The sequence below is a fragment of the Strix aluco genome, chromosome 2, assembly GCF_031877795.1.
Source record: "Strix aluco isolate bStrAlu1 chromosome 2, bStrAlu1.hap1, whole genome shotgun sequence".
Classification (NCBI taxonomy): Eukaryota; Metazoa; Chordata; class Aves; order Strigiformes; family Strigidae; genus Strix; species Strix aluco.
Window position 1 is genome coordinate 31,572,846 of NC_133932.1, and position 23,563 is coordinate 31,596,408.

At 39.5% G+C, this 23,563-nt stretch overlaps 1 protein-coding gene across 2 annotated transcripts in view; it reads right to left on the minus strand.

Annotated features, from left to right (window-relative positions):
• Positions 1–208: 208 nt before the first annotated feature.
• The window catches only part of APP (amyloid beta precursor protein), a 227,767-nt gene continuing 204,412 nt past the window's right edge, over positions 209–23,563 (minus strand). For both annotated transcript variants that reach the window (XM_074813930.1, XM_074813921.1), the window contains 4 exons: positions 22,788–22,841; positions 11,988–12,088; positions 8,755–8,901; positions 209–1,461 (listed from right to left, as the gene is read on the minus strand). In XM_074813930.1, coding sequence (XP_074670031.1) covers positions 1,360–1,461; positions 8,755–8,901; positions 11,988–12,088; positions 22,788–22,841 — 404 coding nt within the window. In that variant the 3' untranslated portion in view covers positions 209–1,359. The remainder of the gene's footprint in view (positions 1,462–8,754; positions 8,902–11,987; positions 12,089–22,787; positions 22,842–23,563) is intronic.

Sequence of the window (23,563 nt, forward strand, 5' to 3'; positions counted from 1 at the left end):
CTCCTTGAGTTCACTGGTGGGGCGTGTCGCAGGGCACTGATCTCGCCAGGAAGCCGACAGGAGCGGAGCAGTGGTGGCGAGGGAAGAGCTTGCCGGCAAGTTGCTCCTGGGCACAGAGGGGGAGGCAGGAAGATAAGCACTCACACCATGCTCCTCTGCATGAGCGAGGGCAGCTGGTCAGCACAGAAACACACCACTACAACAGGGCTCCTCCAGGAATGTATTTATTTACATTAAAACACTATTATACAAACTGAAAGGAAAAGAAAAAAAAAGAAAGAGACAACATCTTAGAGGGACAGATGTGCCAAAGTTGGCACTCCTCACTCCCCACCCTGTCTCGCTGCCGCCTTCCTTCTGCTCTGGTCTGACTGCGCGTGCCACAACCCTTGTAGGAAAATCCCTTCCCAACCCCCTCTCAGTGTGAACATCCATGTTTTCTGTTTAAGTGGCTTTCAGGAATCTTTGTTTTCTGCCTCCAAAGAAAACTCTTGCCCAGAAGTTTTTTTCTTAATTTATTTATGTAACACAGTGTAGAAAGCTATCAATTCATAAGCAATGGTTCTGTACAATCATCCTGCAGAGGATCCCCGTTAATTTTCAATCAGCAGGCACTTTTCCCCCCCAGAAGTGCTCACAATTAACAGGGATTCTTTTTAATATTTTTTTAAGATCAAAAAGATACATGGAAAAGAAAATAAAGTTTACCTTTCAATGCCTAAAGTGTGCACATAAAACAGGCACAAAGAAACGAATGTGTATTCCCATGATTTCTACATCACTAATACAGCAGGAGCAACAATCTGTACAATAAAATGCAGCTGCAGAGGAAAAGAATTTCAGTAACTCATCTGGAATACTTTTTAAAAAATGTTGGTTTACTTTAAAATGCATAGTGATCAGAAAAAAACGCTCAGCAAAGAGAAGCAGCTAAACCCCACAGACACAGAAAGCATCCCCCATCAATTCTTAAAGCATATTTCAATTAGGACTTAATTTTTGTCACAAATCACAAGAATAATATACAACTGGCTAAGGAGCTACATGATAAATAATTGGGAAAGAGAATCTATCCATGCACTAGTTAAATACAGCTAACCTCTTTACAGTACACAAAAAACATTCATTAATAATGTAGTGTAAAGACTGAAATGTAAAGAGAAAGAGAAAATACATTACTGATTTTATTAATTCAAGTTCAGGCATCTACTTGTGTTACAGCACAGCTGTCAAAAGGCGAGAATGAGTAAATAATAAAACAGAGTGTTTTTCTTTCTTTCCACATTATTCTATAACTGAACACCGATGGGCAGTGAAGCAATCATTCTGCTGTCCAACTCATGAGGCTGCTGTGGTGTCCTAGTTCTGCATCTGTTCAAAGAACTTGTAGGTGGGATTTTCATAGCCATTTTGCTGCATCTTGGAAAGGTGACGCTCCTCTGGCGTCACTGCAGCATCCACCTGTCGTGAGAAGAAACAACCAGGGTCAGATTCTTGCTTAATTCACAGCATACTCCACACTTCCCCACTTCACGGCCATCCAACATACTCTGTACCCTCCCCTGTGCGTTAAGGTAGAAAGCATCCTCTGAAACACATGACAGTTTGTTTGACAGGTTCTTCTCTGCACATGCCCTCCCCCCAAGTGGGGAAAGTAAGTTAGGGCCCAAGCTCAGTCCAAATCTCCTAAGACAGTCTAAAATAAAGGTGACTGGGAAGTGATAGGGATACTTCTCCACTAAACAGAGTATTAAACCTAAGACCTGGAGACCCTCACTTTGTCTGAACTGTCTCTGAAAACTCTTCTCTCCAAGTAACACAGAACTGAGAGTGGCCTCATGAACAAAATCAACAGATGGCACTGCACCCAGCAATAAACGAGAAGCCAGCAAACAGCTTTAAAGAGAAACTTGAAAGAGATGGCCCCTCCAGCTTGGACAGTCATGGTTCACTTTTTGGACAGAGTAATATGCAGGAGAAGATAAGGCAACAGGAACAATTCTGCAACTAATTTTTTTGATGCAGGACTTCAAAACCAGCTGAGCAAACTCAGCAGTACCAGATTTGAGTTTTGTTTGTCTGGTTCAGGAGCATGCAACTCCACAAACAAAAAAAGAGGACATATTTTGCATCTCTCCTCTAGTCCCCCATTATTAGTTGTTTCCCCCAGGATATATATTGGTATCTGTCCTTGGGACCAACTGAATCTCAAAAGAAAAGAAAAAGCTCACTAAAAAGCTGTAGGAAGTGGCTTGAGGCTGCCTTCTGTCTATAGTATGCTCTCAGATGTGTTGCAGATGCTGTGGTCTCAAGGCAAAGAAAAATTAATTGGAAAGAATAAAATGAGAGTAGCAATGAAATGCCAGAGTAGCAAGGCACGAGGTGAGCAAAAAAATCCCACTGCACTCATGGAAACATAACTTCTCTGGCTCCACAGTTTGGTTCAGTTCAGTGACAAAAAGCTTGACATGTCTGCACTGGTTTAAGTATTTCTACTTAACTAAAATTGACTTGTCTTGATTACTTGGAAGACAGGCACAAAGACAGCTCAGTCAAGACTTCTCCATTGAATACCTGCTGCTCCACAAATTATTTTCTTCCTTCATTGAACATTACAGTAATATAAAACTCCATTGAATTAGAGTGGGCAAGAACAGCCTCTAAATGTTAATTAGGTATTTTACCTCTGCTGTATGAGCTCAATAGCTGTTGTGTATTCAAAACCTACCATATCCTGGCTATCTGGCTAACCACCTAAGAAAACAGAGCTAAGGAAGCCTGCTTGTCATTTTATTTGCTATCTGTTATCTCTAGTGTTTGACAGCTCTTATAAGAGAAGGTAAAAAGTGAACTTTACATTGTCAAAAATTTAAAATCAGGAAGGTCCCTAAGACTCTACACTAAAATACTAGGTATGAATATTTTCCTGTGGATTCCTGTAGTGACATTTAGGAAAAAAGAGCCATTTACTTTTAGCATCAAAATAGCCTTTTGGATAATGGAAAGTGTATTCTCTCAAGAAAGCCTTATATGGCAGGCTAACTTACTCTAACCTTTTAATAAAAAAGCCAAGGAGAAGTACTTATGTCCGATACCCATTTTAAATCTACTCTACAATACTGGAAATAACAGCTTAGTAAGGACAGACTATGACCTTCAGTAAGTTGTTACCTGATACCCTGGAGAAAGATTAAAGGCATGTTCTTCCATGCTTGGGACAAATGCAGGCTGCTCAGCTTATTTTTGCAGCTGTTCTTTTATTGTGGTAGGTTATACACCACAGTACACCACCTTACCCACAGTACCAACCAAAAAATGGCTCCTCTCAGAGACATCTTCTATCTTCACGTTCTTTTATTTGTTACTTAGGAGAAGAAATGGTTCTGTGTGGCACGTGTATTGGACTGCTCACATGAACTGCTAACCCCAAATCTGATTCGTTTTCATATCTGCCTCTTCTAAATCTCCTTGTCCATGTTCCAACTCTCAAACTGTATTTTCAGTATCTTCCATCATACATTTTTCCTACCCAATAATTGCACATTTTTGTGAAATACCCAACTTTAAGGGTCACATACTGCTTTTGCTCCAAGCTACTGTGAAACTCTCAATAGCTGGGAGCCCTGAGCCTTCCAGCAAGCCCTTGACTCCTGCCGGCAGGGAACAGGGTGCCAGGCAGAAAGGATCACTGTGCTGAGCTGACATGGTGCTTCCTGGGTTTCTGATTCTGTAATATAACCTAGCCTTTTTTGCTGATAAAATACTGCCATTCAAAGGCTGCCTTTAGCTTTTTTTTTTTTTTAAGTTGGATTTGCATAGAATAATTCTCTTATGCAATGAACCCAAAATCTATCGATTTCTTCACCTCCTGTGAGACGCTCTCAGGCAGCGAGATCCTGTTTAGAGAGATGGTGCTCTTGCTTTAAGCTGCTCTTCCCAGATTTCTCTTGTTTTAGAAAGTGGGAGTGGAAAAAAAGATAGTGTTTTTCTTTCCCTGCCCCTCTACCTCTCCAGAAGTGACAAAAGAAACTTCTCATTTTCTTCTGAAGGATGCAAGCTTCCCCTGGCCAGCCCACATGAGCAGCGGGTGCTCAGCTTGGCTGTCAACAATCATTTTGATCCATCAAGGACAGGAAAACCCCTGGGAATTTCACAGCCCGGCTCCTCTTCAACCTCTACACCCAAATCCCCAAGACATTTCTGTACAGCAGCGTACAACAGCGCACTCACATTTTAAAGACTCGTCCGCGCCTGCTGCTCAAGTCTCACCTATGCCCAGCAGAGAGGGCAGCAGCGGGGCTGGGCAAGAGGCAGCGAGAGTCGCCACAACTCACAGCACTCATCCCTGCAACCGTCTCCAGGAGCTGGGTTGCTTCCTGCTCCTTTCCCTGTCCTTTCTCTAGGGGCTGCCAACTTGTCCCTCCACAAGGATGCACTATCTAAATCCATATGCAGCAAATCAACCTCTGGCAATTCCTTGATGCCACTGCTGTTTGGCAGAGCACTTGTTTTTGATGTATGTCATCAGTATAACAGCAGTAGGGCTTAACAAATCCGTTCCATATAGGTTTTTTACAAACACGTAAAAGGCGTAATCCCTGCCCTGAGGACCATGCAAATTTAACAGCGTTAACTATTTCCGTTGTGACAGGGTCACCGCATGCCATCTGCTGCTGCTAAAGTTGTCACTAACATGGCTGCGAAGGGAAGAGAAGAACAAAGCAGGGAAAACGGCAAATGTCCCTGTAGCCTCTCCAGCACTTACAGAAAATAAGAATACAAAGCAAGTGCAGAGGAAAAGCCACCCTTCCTTTCATTCTTGAAGGGGCTGCTGTAGCATCAAGTCAGCCCTGGTTCTTGTGCACAGTAACATCATCCTACCGGAGTATCTAGTGCTTCTCCAAGCCAAGTGAGAACCTCACAACTCACAAACCCACTGACAGATTCTCTTCCAGCATGAAATTAAAGTGCAATATGAAGCTCTGGGGTTGAAGGATCAGGGATCTCTGTATTTCAATACATGCCTGAGAGAATCTTCCTTTCTCAGAAGCTGCTCCCACTAGGGGATGCAAAGGAGGGGTATGACAGAACCTGTGTTGTACTTCTTCATATTTAAGCTCCAAACAACACTATATTGAACTCTGTCACCCATTTTAGCTTAAGCCTCCCACTCAGCACTTCTTATTCAGGACTAGAAGATGTGATAAGCACACAGCATAACCTGCTTGTAGGAAAGAAAGGGGGTAAGACAACAACATAAATAAAAAAGAATCAAAGAAAGTGCAAGGCAGAAGAGACTAAAGAATTGATGAGGAACTAGAGAAACTTGGAAGAAAATCAGGGAGGAGAAAGAGATTAGGAAAAAAAGGAGGAAGGACAGTAAAATCAGACTGAAAGTTTAACACCCTTGCACAATATTCCGTATTAAAAAGTCTCACTTTGATAAAACAGGTTTATAGTGAAAGTCCAATAACCTCTTAAACATGGCATTTATAAATGAAAGGGATTTATTGAGGGTCCTACTTGCAGTCTTAGTCATTTTGTTTTTAAATTTCACCTTTAGCCTTTAAAATGACTAGTGCCGGTACTTCCTCTCCTTCCTGTAGCTGTTTGATGCAGGGTAATCCATCTCACCGCCAATGTACTGCATCATTGCTCATCCTGAATGTCTTCTACTCACTTTTACCCATTTCAACTCTGCCAAACTCTTCCTCTCATTCCTTACAACCTCTGTCCTAGGTATGGCTCTGCCAAACAACATGCCTTGAACCTGATTATCTTCTTGTTGGTAAATCCCTAAAGTCCTTTGCCACTTTAAGAAGCTTTTTGCACCCATTATGGAGGTGGCAGAAGTTGAACACAGCATGTAAGAGGTGTGGGTGCTCTGGTGCTGCTGAAAAGCAGCCTAAACACTTCTCTTTTCTACGACATGATGTCTCTTGAGAAAGCAGCTTGGTCAGGTAGATAACCTCTTTTGAGACTGTTTGTCCATCTATCCCTTTCTGCTCCAGCAGAAAATCCTAGTATGGAGTCAGGAAGATAGTAACGCTGCAGAAAAATTCACGTGCTGCCCCTACACACATGGGGCAGATCAAAAGGCCAGACAGGAGGTGCTGGCAGCCCTCACAGATGCACTAACACAACATTGTTGTTTAAACGATGGTAAATGGATGCTGCCTAATACACACATGCAGACTGGACTTTGAGAGATGGACTTTTGACAGTACTATAGCAATTTTAACAGCTTCTTTGCTACTGCTGCGAGCCCTCCCGTTGTCACTTCTCCCCACATGCTCCTGCTGAAGGTGCTGCCTCCATAACAGAAAGCAAATGAGCATTAAAGAGGAGGAGTTGAGACAGTTGGCTGTATTCTGAAGCACAGGAGAGGTGAGAACCTCGCTTTTCCCAGCTGCTTTCATGGAAGAAATAACCTCCTGCAGACAGCTGGGGTGGGCGCACCAGCAAAAAGCACCTTCAGAATGTTTGTCAGAGCTCCTATGTGCATATACAATAAGTAATTTTCAATCACTCAGTCATTTATTTAACTGTGGCAGTCCTTCTCCTGGAGGGGCTGAACCACTCTGAAACATTTATATTCTCAAACTTGGAAGACAATTACTATGACACTTTTTCTCAATAGGACAAGTATATTCCTCCTCAGAGGTTCAAAAAAGGCTAACAGCATTTTTAATAATGCCTTTTGTTAAAGAAATAGTGAAATGAGAAAAAGTACTACAGAGTTGTCTTTTTCTGGAAGATAAGAATACAGGTGGAACAGGACCTGTTTTAATTTCGCATCCATTATCAGAGTTATAATTCTCACAGTAACTTCTGACATGGAACAAACAGGTTGCAAGTTTGTTAAAATATACTCAGCCAACCTAGAGCTGATGTACAGCTATTTTTACATGAAGTGATTTTGCTCTTTTGTGCACAGCACATTAAAGGTTCACTGTTGCTGAATAAATTAATCCTCTTCAGAATGGAACAGCTTCATTTTGAAGACATTTTAACATTAAACATCAATTGTATATGGGCCTTTAGGTGTTGGGGTTCCCCCCCCCCCCCCCAAGTGCTACAAAATTTTCACCAACCTAAGACAAAAATAGATGTTATGCCTTTCTTGCAGGTGAGAAGCTCAGACAGTGAGGCTATGCAGTCTGCCAAGACCACAGAGCAAGTCTGGCAGAATAAGGAATCCTGTCTGCCAATGCCAGACACAATGCAGCAAACCTACAAGGCGACACCATCTACAGTGTAGTACTATAAATCAACTAATATTCTAGGTAGATCTGCATGATATAGCTTTACGGTTTTATCTGTAAAATTTTTTATTCCCCAAGTGATGCTGTCAGTTTGGCATGAATTACTTGTTCAGTTTGTGCATGTTATTTCTAGTCTAACACTTTCAAGTTCACTGCCACTGAAGAAAGCTTGTAGGAATCCAAGATTACCTTTCCCATGTCATTTCATCAGGTGAAGCCCATCTGAAATTTTAAGGTCATCCTGCAGTAATGGTATGTCCACATTCAATGTCTGATTTGGGTGTCTGGCCTAGCAAGCCTCCTGACCTATTCTGTTGTTGCTAAACTCAGTGAAAGGGGCATCTCAAGTTGCACAACTGTTGGTAGCAGCTACCAACTAGGTGGCTCAAATCTCACCCCAAACGGTTGGTGCTCTTCTGACCATGTGTCTTTGAAGGTTTCAAACCACATGGGCAATCACAGCATGGTCATAGGGACACACAAGCACAGACTTAAGACAAAGGCTTACTCAAATATTTTTAAGACCCTTCATTGCCCCAGATGGTAGAATACATGCATCAGGAAGTGTATATGTCTCCAGCAAGATCAAAGCAAGGTTCGTTCGACTCAAGGTGAAATCAACATAACTGTGGTCTTCAACAAGATTTAGTTTTAATCAAAAATTTAAAGTACCAGTTTTGGAAAGCAAAAACATATAAATGTTTCAAGTGCTGGCTAATTAATATAAGTACTATCTGCAAACCAGACACTCAACATGGCAAACTAGATATCAATACACAACGGGGGGAAAAAAAGCTACATGAACCCCCTTCCAGTTCTCATAATTAAGTTTTTCTTCTTACAGAGATCCTTTCTTATATCCAAGCAACAGATGAGGTATTTTAAGTTACTGTAAACTGACCACAAATTCACTTGGTAGTTTGGGAAAAGACAAGGGTTTTCATCTTGAAAATCCCATACAGAAGTCTTATATATTATTTCTCAAATCCATGAGTTTAGATTAGCCCTAAATCAAAAGCTGTTGGTGACAAAAGAAAATCTGGTTTAGAGAACAAAAAGTAATAAAGTATCTGTATAGGGAAAATCCTTGTAGTGTACAGCACAAGACGACCTGCCTCAAATGTTTATTTGCAAGCTAAATAAAGAAATCCATGTATGTGCATTCCCAACAACAGTAAAACCAGATTTCTTCTCTTGTGCAGTATCTGCTTGTTGGCAGAATTGGTTAAATTTCTTATAAAATGAACTTTCATAGTATGAAGTGATTGGTCTAGAACAGTTCCAGAAAGTATTCTTGTGGTTTTACATCCAACTTAACACAGTTTATAGTGTCTGCAATTTGATTACACTCTGCCAGATACAACCACTGCAACTCTGAATGTTAGGCTAGCCAAAACCATGTTTTCTTCATTTGTGAATATATTTACAGAGCAGCGTGTTGACTGTGCTGTACATGCGATGCCAGTTGTGCTCAGTAGTCTTTTCTTACCTCCACAACCCCATGATGAATAGATGTGTACTGCTTCTTCTTCAGCATCACCAAAGTAATGACAATCACTGTTGCTATGACAACACCTCCCACCATTAGTCCAATGATGGCACCTTTATTTGAACCTACATCTTCAGCAAAGAACACCTACAAAAGAAAAACAAAGGAAGGTGGCTAATAAAAAGTTCACCGAGTATTTAGCTAACCTGTCTAGCTGCCACAGCAATATAAAGCCTATTGAAGTATCAGCAGTTACGCAGCACTGCATGTCACACTAATTGTTCAAAACTGGATTGCCATACCACAAAGCTCTCATAGTTGGAGAAGAGCAATTTGGGAAATCTGTATTGCCTATGGTGTAGCAGTGCTGTGGCTACGGGGAAGACTCATCTCTATGTCTCTGCTTCACATGGGTCTTAGATAGTAGATGTTATTTCTTCTTGGGTAAGCAAGTCAAGAAAATTGCAAAATGACTGATAAGGTTGTAGGGAGTATACTAATTTCTTTACTTTTAGAATGCTAATCATAAAAGTGTTCATAAATCTACATCTGTGTGGCTTGTTTGGACTATGCCTGATGCATTTCTTTGATAAAGCAGCAGTGAAGATCTGTAGGACAACAGTGAAACTTGCACACAACCAGTTGAGAGAAAATTCTCACATCAAAGAGACAAGAATCCAAAAAACACGAGAATGCTGATTCATGTGACCACCAAGGGACACATCGAGATTATGCAGGGTAAAGGGAGAATGAGCTATACATGGATGATGACCATACTCATGTGAGACCTAGATGAGATGACAGTTGTGTGAAAAGCAGAGAAGATCCACTTGAATTATGTGTACAGATAAGGCAAATCAGTGAACAGCAAGATGCTTTACTATGCATTTAATAAGACTGGCTTTTAGCAACAGGAGCAGGTATGAAAACTGAGTGTTTTCACACTGCTTTGTATTCAAGGAACATACTGGATTATTTTACATCTATGCATACTTACAAACCTTTTGTCCACTTGTCAATAGTGGGCTTTTATTATTATTATTTTTAACCAAAATGTGCAAAAAGGATTAGAGAATAAATTACATTCACAGAATTGTAAGACTACCTCATTCTAAAAGACTAAATACTTTGATAAGTATTTAACAAAAATGCAGAGGGAAGCAGGAAAGCAACTGAGAATTCTAATGAGCTGTATAACATTTGCACTCTTTAAGAAACACAATCTTCCTCAGAGAGGTATTAAAGCATGCTGTATAAATATTTATATTGTTCCTAGTCATAAGCAAGAAATGTGCTTACAGTTAAGAATTCAATGGAAAAGTACATACAACGGACAGTGTTGGCATAAGATGATGTGAAGTAATAATTTCTTCTGTCAATTTTACCTGCCTGGGACTGAAATTGTGTTACCACGCCATTTTTGAGCACTGTGAAATGCCCCAGCTAATACACATATGCAACAGAGGAAGGCCTTAAGCACTCTGTGCCATGAAAAACAACTTAATGTACAGTTAAAACGTGAACATTCATAAGGGAGAAAATAACTGCAATTTTAGCTCACTTCAGAAGTTTGCATGTAAAATACAATGTGCAGCTGAATTTGAAGCAACATCCTAAGGAGACTGTTTCAGTAAAACCTACCAGGGCACAAGAGAAGGAAAAGACAGATGAAAGTATTTTCTGCTTACTGCTTTTGAATTAAAGCTAATGGAGAAGGGCATCAGCTAGGATATGGCATATGGTGAACAAGCAACGCCCTCTAAGGCATGAGTCCAGTACTTTCTCAGCAATACCGGACTCCTTGCTCAGTCTCAATTGAAAAGATAACCTAGAGGACAGCTTACTGATTTTTAAATAATGACTGTATGGCGTAAAATGCTTTAAAAAGCTGGAAGGATCCCATTTTAAGCATGACACAGATTATCCAAGTGCAGAGATTGCACTGCATTCCCGATCGGCCACCACAGTAAGGGTAGTTTCCAGCACCACACTGCTCGGGATGGTATCAAACCACTTAAACGTCAAAGGTTCCTGCTGGGAAGTGCAAGTGACACAGGCTCAATAACTACTGTGTCAAACACATTCCTGCAAGTTCCTTCCCTTCAGTAAACTACACGGGTTTACTCAATCAGGATGTTTAACCCATCTGAGCCAAGCACGTCAGAATTTCCCAAATTAGTGCTAATGCATTTTGGATTAGCTAGTCAAACTGGGAATTCTCAGTTCTCAGCATCAAAGAGACGGCAGAATATCTTTTCACACGGTGATTGCCTAGTTCAAATGCAAATTCGAGTCCCATGTTAATTTTAATTTTCAGCACTACTTAGCTTTAAGAATATATTAAGAAAAAAAAGCTTTCAAGTTTAATATCAGGATATTGAAAGTCACGGAACTGAAATCTCATCATGTAATATACCTTTACAAAAGAGAATGCAGAAAAGGTTTATAGTCAACACTGCTGTATGGGTTCTTCATTACTTATTAAGGGACCGAAAAAAGCTTTTAGAAGATGCTTGTTCTTTCTTACATTGCTTCTGGTTGTTATTTTTATGTTCATAAGAAGCACAGTTCAAATGGGGAACAATATTTTGCCCCTACCTGCCCTTCACCTGTTAATAATTTAATATACCTTCAAGAACAAAACACACAGATACAGACAAGTACAAATTAAAATTAAGGCCAATAGAGAATCTCCTCTTAGACCAAGCAGGCAATGTTGCGGAAGGTTACGCTCCATGGAGTTCAGACTCCTTCATGTACCACCACCATCTGTTCTGACAGAAAAGAAATCTATTCCTGAAACAGTGTCACTCTGTTTCTTGCTGCACCGTGCTGTGTGTCTCCAAATATATTTTTTTCTTTTTTAAACTTACCTAGCATTTTCCTTCCTCTGTATACCTTCTCTTTAGTTATGTGACCATGACAGATGGACTGTGGGACAAGTATTGTCCATATGATCACATCCAGCCACAGGGCAGTGCAAGGTCAAGAACTGTCAGAATTGTCTCATGCGAGACTTGATGGCTTTCCATCCTCTCTGCTGAAGTTATTCCAGGCTTACTCTCATTTAAGAGAGAACCAGAAAAATCATAATCTGTTCACGTGAAGACTTTTTGTTGGCACTCTCAGCATGGACATTACTCAGGGGAAACACGGCCATAATGGATCCACCAGTTCAAGACTGAATCACCAACTCAAAACTCACGTGCGGAAAGCACTGTTTGTTCACTCACCAGCTTTTGATGATGAACTTCATATCCTGAGTCATGTCGGAACTCCGCATCCATCTTCACTTCAGATATCTCTTCTGTTTTAACATTGGTCAGCCCGGAACCTGCATTGCACCGCAATAACAACTCATTAAAGTCATCGACTCAATTACACTCTGCTTACCTCCACCATTACAAGAGCAGAAGGCAATGGTATCATTCACACGGAGGAGGTGTGATGCAATGTGAAAGGGAACTGGGAGGAAAGTGAGGTACATCTGATGTTTCAGTCCCAGTGAGGTGACACAGAATGAGCTGGTAAAATTTCTCCTCTGTTACATGTTCCTTAATCCACTGCAGCTACGTTGGTACAAGCATCAAAGGCTTTCAGCACGAAACACTGCAAGAACTAAGCTGTGAGGGACCAACAGCAGACTCCTGAATTGGCTCACAGGATGCAGACAGATCTGCTCTGACAGCCTCTTCAGCAATGTCAAGAAAATTTGGCATTTAGGCTGAAATCTTTCTCCTCCCTAAACTCAGGCTGCTGTGAGGAAAAAAACACATACCTGTGGTGTGAGGTGGGGAACGTCAGATACTGTACCTTCTTGCTGCCTGGGAGCCCGTGCCTTTTGCACAAACATGTACAAATAAGAATAATGAAAATGTTTGTGAAGTTTACAGAGTTCTTACTTGTTTTCAGATTTCAGACTGCTCAGAATTAACATGATTCAAGTCTTGACTTCTGCCTGAGAGATGATAACTGTCCCTCTTGATTAGAAATATACAGTAAAGCAAATAAGCAAAGCTTGCAGCCATTTTAATTATAGATAGTTTGCAGTCCTGTTCTCCCCTTATGGGTACAAAGGGGAGATGTTGCACTTGTCTAACTAGAAAGAAGGCCAGGATTTCCTCCTGGAAAACAGTGTTAGGAGAATGAGCCAGACTTACAACAGCTGATTATAATGCTGTTGTAAGCTGTAATGCTTACAACAGTGATTGTAAAACAGTATATATGTATCATGTATCTGTGAATGTTTTGTCCTGAAAAGCTGGCTCTGGCTTATAGATAACATATGGGTATTCATGAAGCTGGTTATTTTCCTTTTCAGTACCAACTGACTGACATTATACTTCTTAGAGGTACAAACTCTGCAGAAGCATGGTGTTTATAAGTTATTTCCTCACCCTATCTAATGTGATAAGAACAAACTAGTTCTATATTTATTTTAGCATTTTATCACTCTAACTCCTCTCTCCAAGCCTTCATTATGATTCTTAGCACTTTGGGCTGACCTTAAGCTCTGCTGCAGAGGAAGAACATCTAAAATTCTCAACCCTACTGACTGCTCTTGTGCTCCACTGTCTCTCTGGACTCTCAATAAATTCTTGAAGACTTCCATGTGCCAATGAGCTCCACAGTCTTAAACTATCACTCAGTGCAAGAATTACTGCCTTTTTATTGCCTTTGAATATGCAATTTCTTTTTTCATTAAATGCTGATTTATTTTTGTGTTATGAGTCAGCAAGAACAGACCTTCCCACAAACTTTTCTGGACTGTACAGACAATCCCATTCTAAGGCTCTGATCTCTTTTTTTTTTTTCCCACAGTAAACCATGCAAAGGAGAGAACAAGAATCATCTTCATGCAGTAAAGTATTTACGGTTATTTTCTTGAACAGTCTGACTGCCCCATAAATTCCACCTTAGTAAACGTCTTTTTTTTTTAAGAAATAAAGCACTTAAAATCTCAAATTTCTTTATTAAGCATTTGATTTTTGAAGCATGTTACAGTACTGACAAGTATATTATGACATTTATATACAAGAGACCATTTCTAAATTCAAGAACCATAACGTACTTGAGAAACTGCAGTTTGAAAACAAACCATGATGTTCTGTCAGTGAAATGCAGGAGGAAATGGAGATGAAGGAAATAAAACCCACATGGTACCTGAAAAGAGGTTTAGCTTTCTATCCTTGAAGCAGCTATGGTTAGTTTTCCAAACTAAAATAAAGATGCAATTTACTCTCCTTTGTGCATCATATCAAAATAGCCCCTACACCTGCATCAATGGGAAGTGAAGAAAATGAGAATGTGTATTTGGCTGTAGAGAGGCTCACCTCTTCACCCCCCACCCTTTTTGTTTTTAGGGTTAAAAGGGGGGGGGGGGGGGGAAACATCAGTGGAATAGCAGTGCTTCACATAGGCAGCTGCGGGAAAGGTCTTTCCCAGGACTTGGTTCACTGCCCACTGCTGCAGCGGCTGAAGCAGCAGCCGGCTCCCAGCTGCTCACCACTGTCCATGGCCACACTTGCTGCCCCTTAGACACGCTGGCAAAAGCACCACGTGGAAACTCTCCCAAGGCAAGGGCCTGGGGAATGGAACAACTCTACTGCTACAGCTGGCACATTCACTGATGCTATAAATATTGATTAGAACATATCCATACAGACATGAGACACATCTGTGAAGAAACAACATGTCTTTTGAGGGAAGTCCTGACTCCCAGACCTCTCTGAGGTCACTGGAAGAGTTAGGAAGCACATGGGAAACAGTGATTTGTCTTGAAGTGAATCTGGATTTCCAAAAACCTTTAGGAAGGTCCCTGATCAAAGCTCTGGCAGAAGCTAAGATGGCAAGGATTAAGAGGCAAAGTCCTACATGACTTTCCATAATTGATTAAAAGACAGGAAATGAAGTGTAAATACACAGCCATTTTTCACAATGGAGGAAGGTTACCAGCAGGGTCCCACAATGATCTGTGCTGTTTGTAAAGTGATCTGGATAAGGGAGTGAGTAGTGATGTGACAAAGTCTATTGAGGAAAAAATAAAAGAAAAAAAGAGGATGGTCAAAGGAAAACCAGCTGTAAAGAACTGTAAAAGGATATTACAAATTCTGAGTGCACAATAAAAGGGAAATGGTATTCGATGTTGATATAATGTAAAGTGGTGCTCGCGGGGATACACAGCCCTAACTATACATACACAATACGCTCTAAATTAGCTCTGTTCCACCCAAGACAGAGACCTTGCAGTCACTGTGGATAACTCTGGGCAGTTGGCTCAGTAGCAGTCAAAAAGGCAAAGAGAAAGCTAGGAGTAATTATGAAGGAATAAAGAAAACATCGTTACACCACTGTATAAATGATGCATCCTCATAATTTTATGTCTATCCATTCTGGTCATTCCACCTCAAATGAAGGCAGAAGAACTAAAAAAAGATACAAAGCAAGGAGAGACAGAGGATCACTGGTATGGAATGGTTTCTGCACAAGAAGGACAAGACAAATTGGAGGTCTGTATGACAGTGAACGACAAGGAGAAAGCCTACAGGAAACAGTTATTCATTATTTCTCCTAAGAAAGTACAGGACACCAACACAGCTATGACACAGCAGATTAAAAACTAACAGAAGAAAGTGCGTATGTGTGTGTATATATATACATATATATATATAATTTGGCACAATGCAAAATTGGACTGTGGAACTCATTGGCACAAATCATGAGGATGTTTAAAATACGAATGAACAAATGCAAAGAAGAAAGGTTCATCCAGGGTTACTAAACACAACAGTGAAAATACAGTTTCCAGTCCTGGAAGTCTATCAAACACTGACTGTCAAAAGCTCAGTGGCTATGCCAGAAGTATAGGGCAGAGGTGAAGTCTGGAAGTGTCCTGTATGCACCAGTGCTAGAGGCAGGGTAATAGGTACCCAGGCTTGGGTACTCCTGCTCCTGGGCTCTGACCACTTGCTCAGGCTTTGCTAAAGCCACATTTCTTTGAGGGTTCCCTTCCCTCCTCCCATTCCAATCAAGCAGTAGCACAGGAGCTGTACTTCCAGCATGCAGCAAGTTAAACAATCTTTTGCCTTGAGATGTGGCAGAAATTTTTTGCTTTGGACTGTATGACCAGGGTCTGGTGGTCAACTCGGCCTTACTTGCCAATCTACAAAAATGCCATGCAATCTGAACACAAAGTAGGACCTGGTACTAGGAAGTTAATGACGTTAGAGTTACTAAAACTTGTTTTTGGTAGCTAGCACAGGAAAAAGGTCAGAAACAGAAAAACCTTCTGTTGACTAACAAACCTGATAGCAATTTTTTCCCTCCTCCAATTCCCTTAGAAGTGAGGAAAAAGACTTAAAAGTACAACTAGGGTAAACTGGTGGTCTTCTGCAAATAACTAATTATACTCTAAGAGAAGCATGACTCTGCACTGGAATCAGTTAAATACCTGGTATGAGACAAAAATATATATGGGGTTATATATGCCTTTCCACCATATTACATTATAGAATTTAGACTTTCTATTTAACAGACTTCTCTTTATTTCCAGTTCATTCACTCTTCTGTCCTGGTGACTACATATTTAGACCTACATGCTAAAATCAAAGACTTATTTTTCAAAGGTAGTAACTGAAGAAAGAAAAACTGAAGAGTCTTTCAAAAAACTTATCAGAGGTGTGTGAATCAGGGAAGATGGAAACAGCTAAGGGCTGCCTAATACTACCCTACTATTGCATTGAAGACAAGCATACAAAGAAAAGTTAACTACATGACAAGAACCTTAATTCTGACACATGATGTTTTTTCACTACCAAGTCTAAAATACACTACCCAAACACAAAAGCCAATGTAAAAGAAGAAAAGTGAGAGCAACAGCCTCACTGCAAATTCACAAATAATGGTAATTATTAGTGCTTTTTCTTCTGAACTACATATTATCTTTAGGGAGTTGCATCCCTAATTACTTCAATTTAAAAATGCTACAGTTCAGCTGGTAAATGTATTAACTTGCAACTCCTTAGAAAAACTGACAAAACTATTTAGCCATCAAAAACACAGGCTTAAAAGCATCTAGCAAAATCCAACAAAATGAGTTATGAAGGGCTTTTAATTAATTACTGTTAATTAGCAATAATTGCTTTTATACACACACGTGTACAGACGCATGCGTGCGCACACACACATCCAAACATCAAAAAGAGCAGCATATGCAAACCTTACCGTTCCTTGCCCTTAAAGGAAAAAAATCTTATGGAGTTAAAACTACTCATATGAAATAAAAACCAAGTAGCTGCTTTGGGGAACACTTTATTCTCACACAGATGAGCTTTTCTGTTTGTGTAAATATATATTTAGGCTTTAAGAACGATAAGAAAAAGATGATAAAATGAATTCCACCACGGAGGCAATTAGGTGGACATTATCTACTACACTGCTTGTAAATTGCTTTATCTACCAGTTAAATAACAGCCTAGCAAGATTTTGTGATTTTGTTTTGCAAGGATCTGAAACAGTATTGCCTGTGGTCTTCCAGTTACTTTTAGAGTTAAAAATTAAACCTCCAAGTGAAATGCAGTTGAAACTACCAGGCCTGGGTGGTCTCTATGTAGACAAAACCTAAAGTAACACGTTTAAGCAACAGATGAAATGATCGTGTTCAGGAAAACTTAAAACTCCATGTCTGTGAACTGTATCTGAGTAATGGCAAGAACAAGAAAAGATCTGTTGAATCAAGGCCTGTTACAAGTGTAGTAAAGAGCTTTATCTGGGTAAAGCTTCATCTAAAATGAAAGAGTGGATGGAAAGGAATGCAGTGTTTGAACAACTACCTGGGTAGACAGCTGCAGGTTCTTACTGAACTAGTTCAGTACTCACTGAACTAGTTCAACTACTACTTCCATATGACTCATGACTTTGTGCAGGTCATTTCATTTTGAAATGAAAGAAGAATGAAGATTGCATACTCCCTTACAAAGATTAAAATGAAGATTATATACTCAGTTTTGTAAGGACAACTCAAATATCTCTGAGGAGTAAGTACTTTTAAGACTGCATGGAACTAAAACTTTCTGGTGTCTCCTTGGAAGTTAGTAAAACGGTGGTTCGCTTTTACTTCACGGATGACTACAGGGCTCTCAAATTGGAGCTCTCAAATTGCAGAAAGCAGAAGATAAGTGCGAAAAAGAATGTTATCCTTTAAAAAAAAAAGAATCTAATTGGAATTTAGGATGAAATAATTCTCAGAATACCAGAGATTATTTTACATGTGTGTAAAAATGAATAATCAAAACAAGTAAAATTTGGTAATCTTTCTGGCGCGTCAAATGCAGATGCTGTGCATTTGCACACATAATTGCATTCACAGTTAATAACTACTGGATTTATAAAACAAAATAATCTAATAGGAAAAAATCCATTAATGATTTTTATTTAGTAGCTGCAGACAGCTGGTTTAAGACAACTGTACTGAACTAACATCACTAAAGACAGGAAAAAAAAACCCTGGCAATTTCTGGCAAGAAAATCATAAATAATTCACTAAGCTGCTCTATGCCCTCACCTCATACAGATGCAGCATATGTACTGATGATTCTGCAGAACAGCCATTAGGTGTACAGAGTCTCTGCAACATGTATAAAAAAAATCCCTCAGTTTTCTATATAATGTAATAAAGACAGACATGTCATGATTTATCAGCGGAAGGGCAAGAGACACAGAAGCAGCTTTATGTGCAATGTCTCTACAAAATTATTGACTGTTTGCACAAGCAATCAACTGACGACAAGTTGGGAGAATGCAAAAAAAACCCCCTCAAACTATACTACATGGAAGAAAGTAACACAGTTAATATCATAAAATCTTTGCATTGTGAATTATGGGCATCCTGTGAGTGATATAATTACAGCTGTTAGTGGCATAATTACAGTTGCAACTGTGCAACAGATGAGAATATGATCTACCCTGAACAGAGCACTGGTTAATTTCTTTATCACCTTGAATTTCAGAAAATCTGCTGATACTAAGCAACATCCATTCTGACGGCAGGTTTTCTAATCTTCACTCAGTTTCCACAGATCAAACCTGCTGAATTAACATGAGTAAAAAGGAGCTTGCTTATGAGTATCTAAACATGATTTTATACATATCTTTGCGTATATGTGTCTCTATGTATACACACACATACACAAAGAGAAAAAAGTTACTAAAAAACACATACCCAAAATTCAGCGGCAAGAAATTAAATGTTCATCACAAATAACTGACCTCCCATGGGGGAGAAGGAAACACTACTGAAAAAGCCATTTACAGTGAGGCTATGAAGAGGTATTCTTTCTATTTGAAGCTCTTCCTATGGAAGAGGCTGACTGAAGCCTTCTAACATCTCCTTGTATGAAGCAATTTATAAATAGCAAGAAACATGCCATAAATTTCTTATTTTGTGCTGTATTAAAAAATAGCTCACTGATGACTGCCTAATAGGTCTAGATATTTACCTTCCCTTTGACCTTTTATTATCTCCATCTCCTCCTTTTTCAGCAAAGAGAGTACAAGAAAGGGATTTAGGCATAATTTTTATTCTTGTTTCCCCATTTGTGAATTAAAAAGGGGAAGGACAGTGTGTGGAAGCACTAGGCTCCTTTTCAAATACCAGTGTGAATCACACAGATGTTGTATCTATACTAGGAAATGGGGGACCTCTGACATTACTCTCCTCCTGGGACCGATGCAAATCAGATTCAAAATCAAGCCTCAACTGCTGACAGCCAAGGCAGAATGCAACAGAGGTAGGGGTTTGGACAACTGGCCTAGATTTTAGTAAATGCTTTAAAATTGATCCTTACTGAAAAGCTTTTCTGCTCTACAGACTGGACAACTCTTCACATTTCCTGACTTCACTCACAGACTTTAATTTATTTATATTTTGAAAGAGAGAGAATGATGTGGTGAAATAACAAGATTTCAGTGATCACAAACACTACTAAGTACTTGGTCTTCTTTTCTGTACTGTGACCAAATTATCAAGGGACAAAGATCATCTGCATGATTTTGACCTACTTTTAAGAAAAACATTGCGATCATTTTAAGAACGTTGTGTGGGCAAAAAGTGGTAAAAAGAAAATGGAAAAAAGAAAAAAAGGCACATGTTTGTATGTTTGTCTTAGTCCTTTCAGAGCTGATTTTCTTCAAGGATTTTGAACACCTACAAAAAACATTTACTTGTTCTTATTCCCAGGCCTGGACTGTTGCAGGCTGACACGACACCAGTATTTTCACCCTGAAGAAGCAGGTCACCACCTTGTTCACTTGAGCAGAACAAGTAGAAGCATAAACTGTAAAGTCAGGATTATGAAAAGGGCAAACCTTTCAGGAAATCAACAAGAATCTAGGCAATTAATTAACAGAAAGTTACAAGCAGCTGTATGTATTAATTTGCCTCCAGGTCCCTTGTTAATACTTCTTCTTTCTAGAATAATATATACATTTTCCAGATTTTCTTTTCTGACAAAGAATAGCCCCAAACCATAAAAAACAACTATCCCAAAAGGACAGGGACTGTAAAAAGAAGTATCTATTTTCCTTTCTCTAACCTCTAACAGAAATTTTATTTATAATTAGCAAGTAGGACAATTTTAAAGCACACATTTTTAAACCGTCAGAATCACTTTTGTATTTCACAGTTTAATTAAGCATCCATTTGCTTTCCTCTATTCCTGGTTTATGAAGCTACTCAGACTGGTATCAGTTTTTTGTTAAATTTAAATTTTATCAGAGATAAATTGTTTCTAAAGGATGATGAAAAATCAGGTGGACTTTTATTGCCAGAATTTGTACTAGTAAGGAAAAATTTGCGGAGTCTGGATCTGGTGATTAAAGACATAAGGATAAGGTCTTCCAGGAATGGTGAAGAGAATATATTTTGCTTACTGTTACGATACATTTAGCACTATTATACAGGAGCAAAATCTGTATTTCACATGCACATATAAGACACTTTATGCTGTGAAATTCAGAATGCAGGCACAGCAGTGAAAGATTTCAAGTCCTCCAGTTCCTCTGCGCAGAGGAATGCAGCGTGTGTCCTTGCCAAGCTGGCTGAAGGGATTCACTCTCTGCACCAAAAGCCTTTGCAGCACTTAAACTCTAAAAGCGTGCTAAAAGCGACAAAGGCGGCACAGACCCCTGGACAGTACCACTTTTGCACTTGAGCAGAAAATTGAGGAACTATCCCATGTGATTTTCATAGTGCAAAAGTTACTGTATCTGCTTGAAATTTCAAGCCATAATGGTCACATGCTAGAATATTTTTTACCTCTCCTTAGTAGTCTATCATACACATTCACAAAGACCAGTCATGACCTATGCTAGCTATACTTTCAGTACTACTTGTATCACCCCAACCAACAAAGCAGTCTGATACAGTGAACTAATGCACATCATTTCACTCTGAAACTGGAGTGCGGCAGTGTCAGAAAATCCTTTCTCTAGTGAAGGGACACCAAAGATTTCTGTTACACGTGTGTATGTGTGGGGGAAGAGAAGGGAGGAAGGAATAATCTTTAGTAATAAATATGGGCCTCATAACAGGAGATTTTTCAAAACAACTGAAATTAAAACAGTTAACAATCACAATCTTTAACATTACAAGAAAACTGCTAGATTAAACTAACATTACAAAATTCTGATTAAACACATTTATGTTTCATTTGCGATGATATTTCTACTGCTCTTTGTGAAGAAATCTAATCCAGAAGGCAGAGATAACCCAGTACTGGGGGGATGTTCCATGATCCCATGATTTTTGGCACTGTTGTACAGCTAGCTCTGTACCTGTTTCTAGGCTCTCTTCATGGAATGAACTAAGACTCTAAACACAAGAAAAGATGTCAGGCTCCTAAAACAGTGCTAGGAGCACATCACCTGGCCAGCCTTGACATGTATCCAAATTGCTGTAACATAGGAGCTTATTTTACTTCCCACTGTAGCAATTTCTGTAGTCAGTAAACACAGTTATCAGAAAGATTTAAACACACTAGGAGGGTATTGACCATAATGCTATCTAATGGATGTTTGGAGGAAAAGATGAAGGGAAAAAGACGACATATTGATCAGTTTGATCCGATCTGAAGAAAACAACACAATGATGATGTGACACTGAAATAATTTTGACCCTAAAATATACCAATCTAATCTCACTCTGTGTTGGAGAGTAACCTCTTCTGAAATAAAAGGCTGTTTGCTCTCAATGGAATCAGTCATTTCTAGATAATCCTAAACAAAACCAAGGGGAAAAGCAATCTAAAAAGCAAAAAAAGTATGAAAAGCAAGCTCTTACTTTTGAAAACTGCATTTGTCCCATTTAACTTTTCCAAACATTTGCAGCCTGGCTCAGGCTAGTCATCTGCTATTACTCTGAAATCAACAGGAAGACACAGGTACCTACAGAGGGCAAATAATCACCCCTCTCTATCCTAGAATTGAATGAATAGCTGTATAGAGGTGTCTTCAGTGAATTCAGAGGGAGAATATATGTATCAATTTTTAGATATCTGGAGTTAGCTAAGGTAAGCATCACAGCAAAAAAATCTTCATGTCACCCGCAATTCTAAAATTGCATGCATGAATTCTTTATTAGCCCCAACTTACAAGAAACTGTACACTCTACATCGAGGATTTGACATTTCTGTCATACATTCCCAAATTAGAAGTACTCTGTGCACTATGGGGTACTGTGTCTACTGCCTCCTGCACCTGCCAAAGCATTACTGCTAGAAGGGGTGACAACTTGATATGAGTATCAGTCCTGGCTCTCTGGGTCCCACTCCCCCTGCAAGTACCCATCCAAACACCCTCGACGGAGAGTGCTCACACAGGCTGATGGGGGTTTGTGTGGGAACTCTTCCCCGGTTCATGGCATAGCATTACGTTTTAAGAGAGGGTTATACCAAAGAAAAGGTGACCATTTCAGCTCAAGCAGACCACACGCATGCTGGGAAAACACAGGTTAGGTAAAAGCCATGCAAGTTATATACCTGGTCGTGTGGTGAGTCCTCTGTCTGCAGCTGGGCGGGCATCAACTGGCTCAACTGGGCATGTGCAAAAAAGAAAACAAAAAAGCAAATAAAAAATAAACAAAATCCCCCAAAATGATAAAGTCAACTGCTCTTCCATTGGGACAGTGCAGGAGAGATAGTGCATAAACAAAGTTACCAAAGCAACAGCTAGAAAAGATCTGCCTTCAGTTAATCCTGGAAATAAAAGAAAGGGAGGGGCACGACTTCAAAAGGAGAGCTTCACATCCAATGTGTCAGTTTTACATCATATTCTGGTTACTTCTTAAAGTGAGAAACCATCAAGATCAAAAATTTTCTGTCTATAAAGCGAAACCATATTAATTACGTGCAAACTTTTTCCAGTTGTCTGATCAGAATCGATGCTGACTTATAAACCCACTGAATCCTGACTCCTTTTTCCTTTCAACAGGGATTCTTCACAGCACTAGCTATAAAGGTTTGAAAAAAGTAAAGCACATTTTGAAAATACAATCAATACTTCATTCTGATATGCTCTGATTTTTTAGACAGTAAATTTGCCTTCTGATTTTTGAAAGGGAAGCAAAAAAGAAACACCACTTTCTACTCAATTGTGTCATACACAGTTTTAAAACTCTTGTATTACTGTACTGAGGCTTTACCAGCTGAAATCTAAGATTGATGGAGCTCACTGACATGAATAGAAAATAGAATGCACAGAACTTTTATAGTTGAGTCATTACCTACTGCCTCAGTTAAGTCCAAACAGAATACAC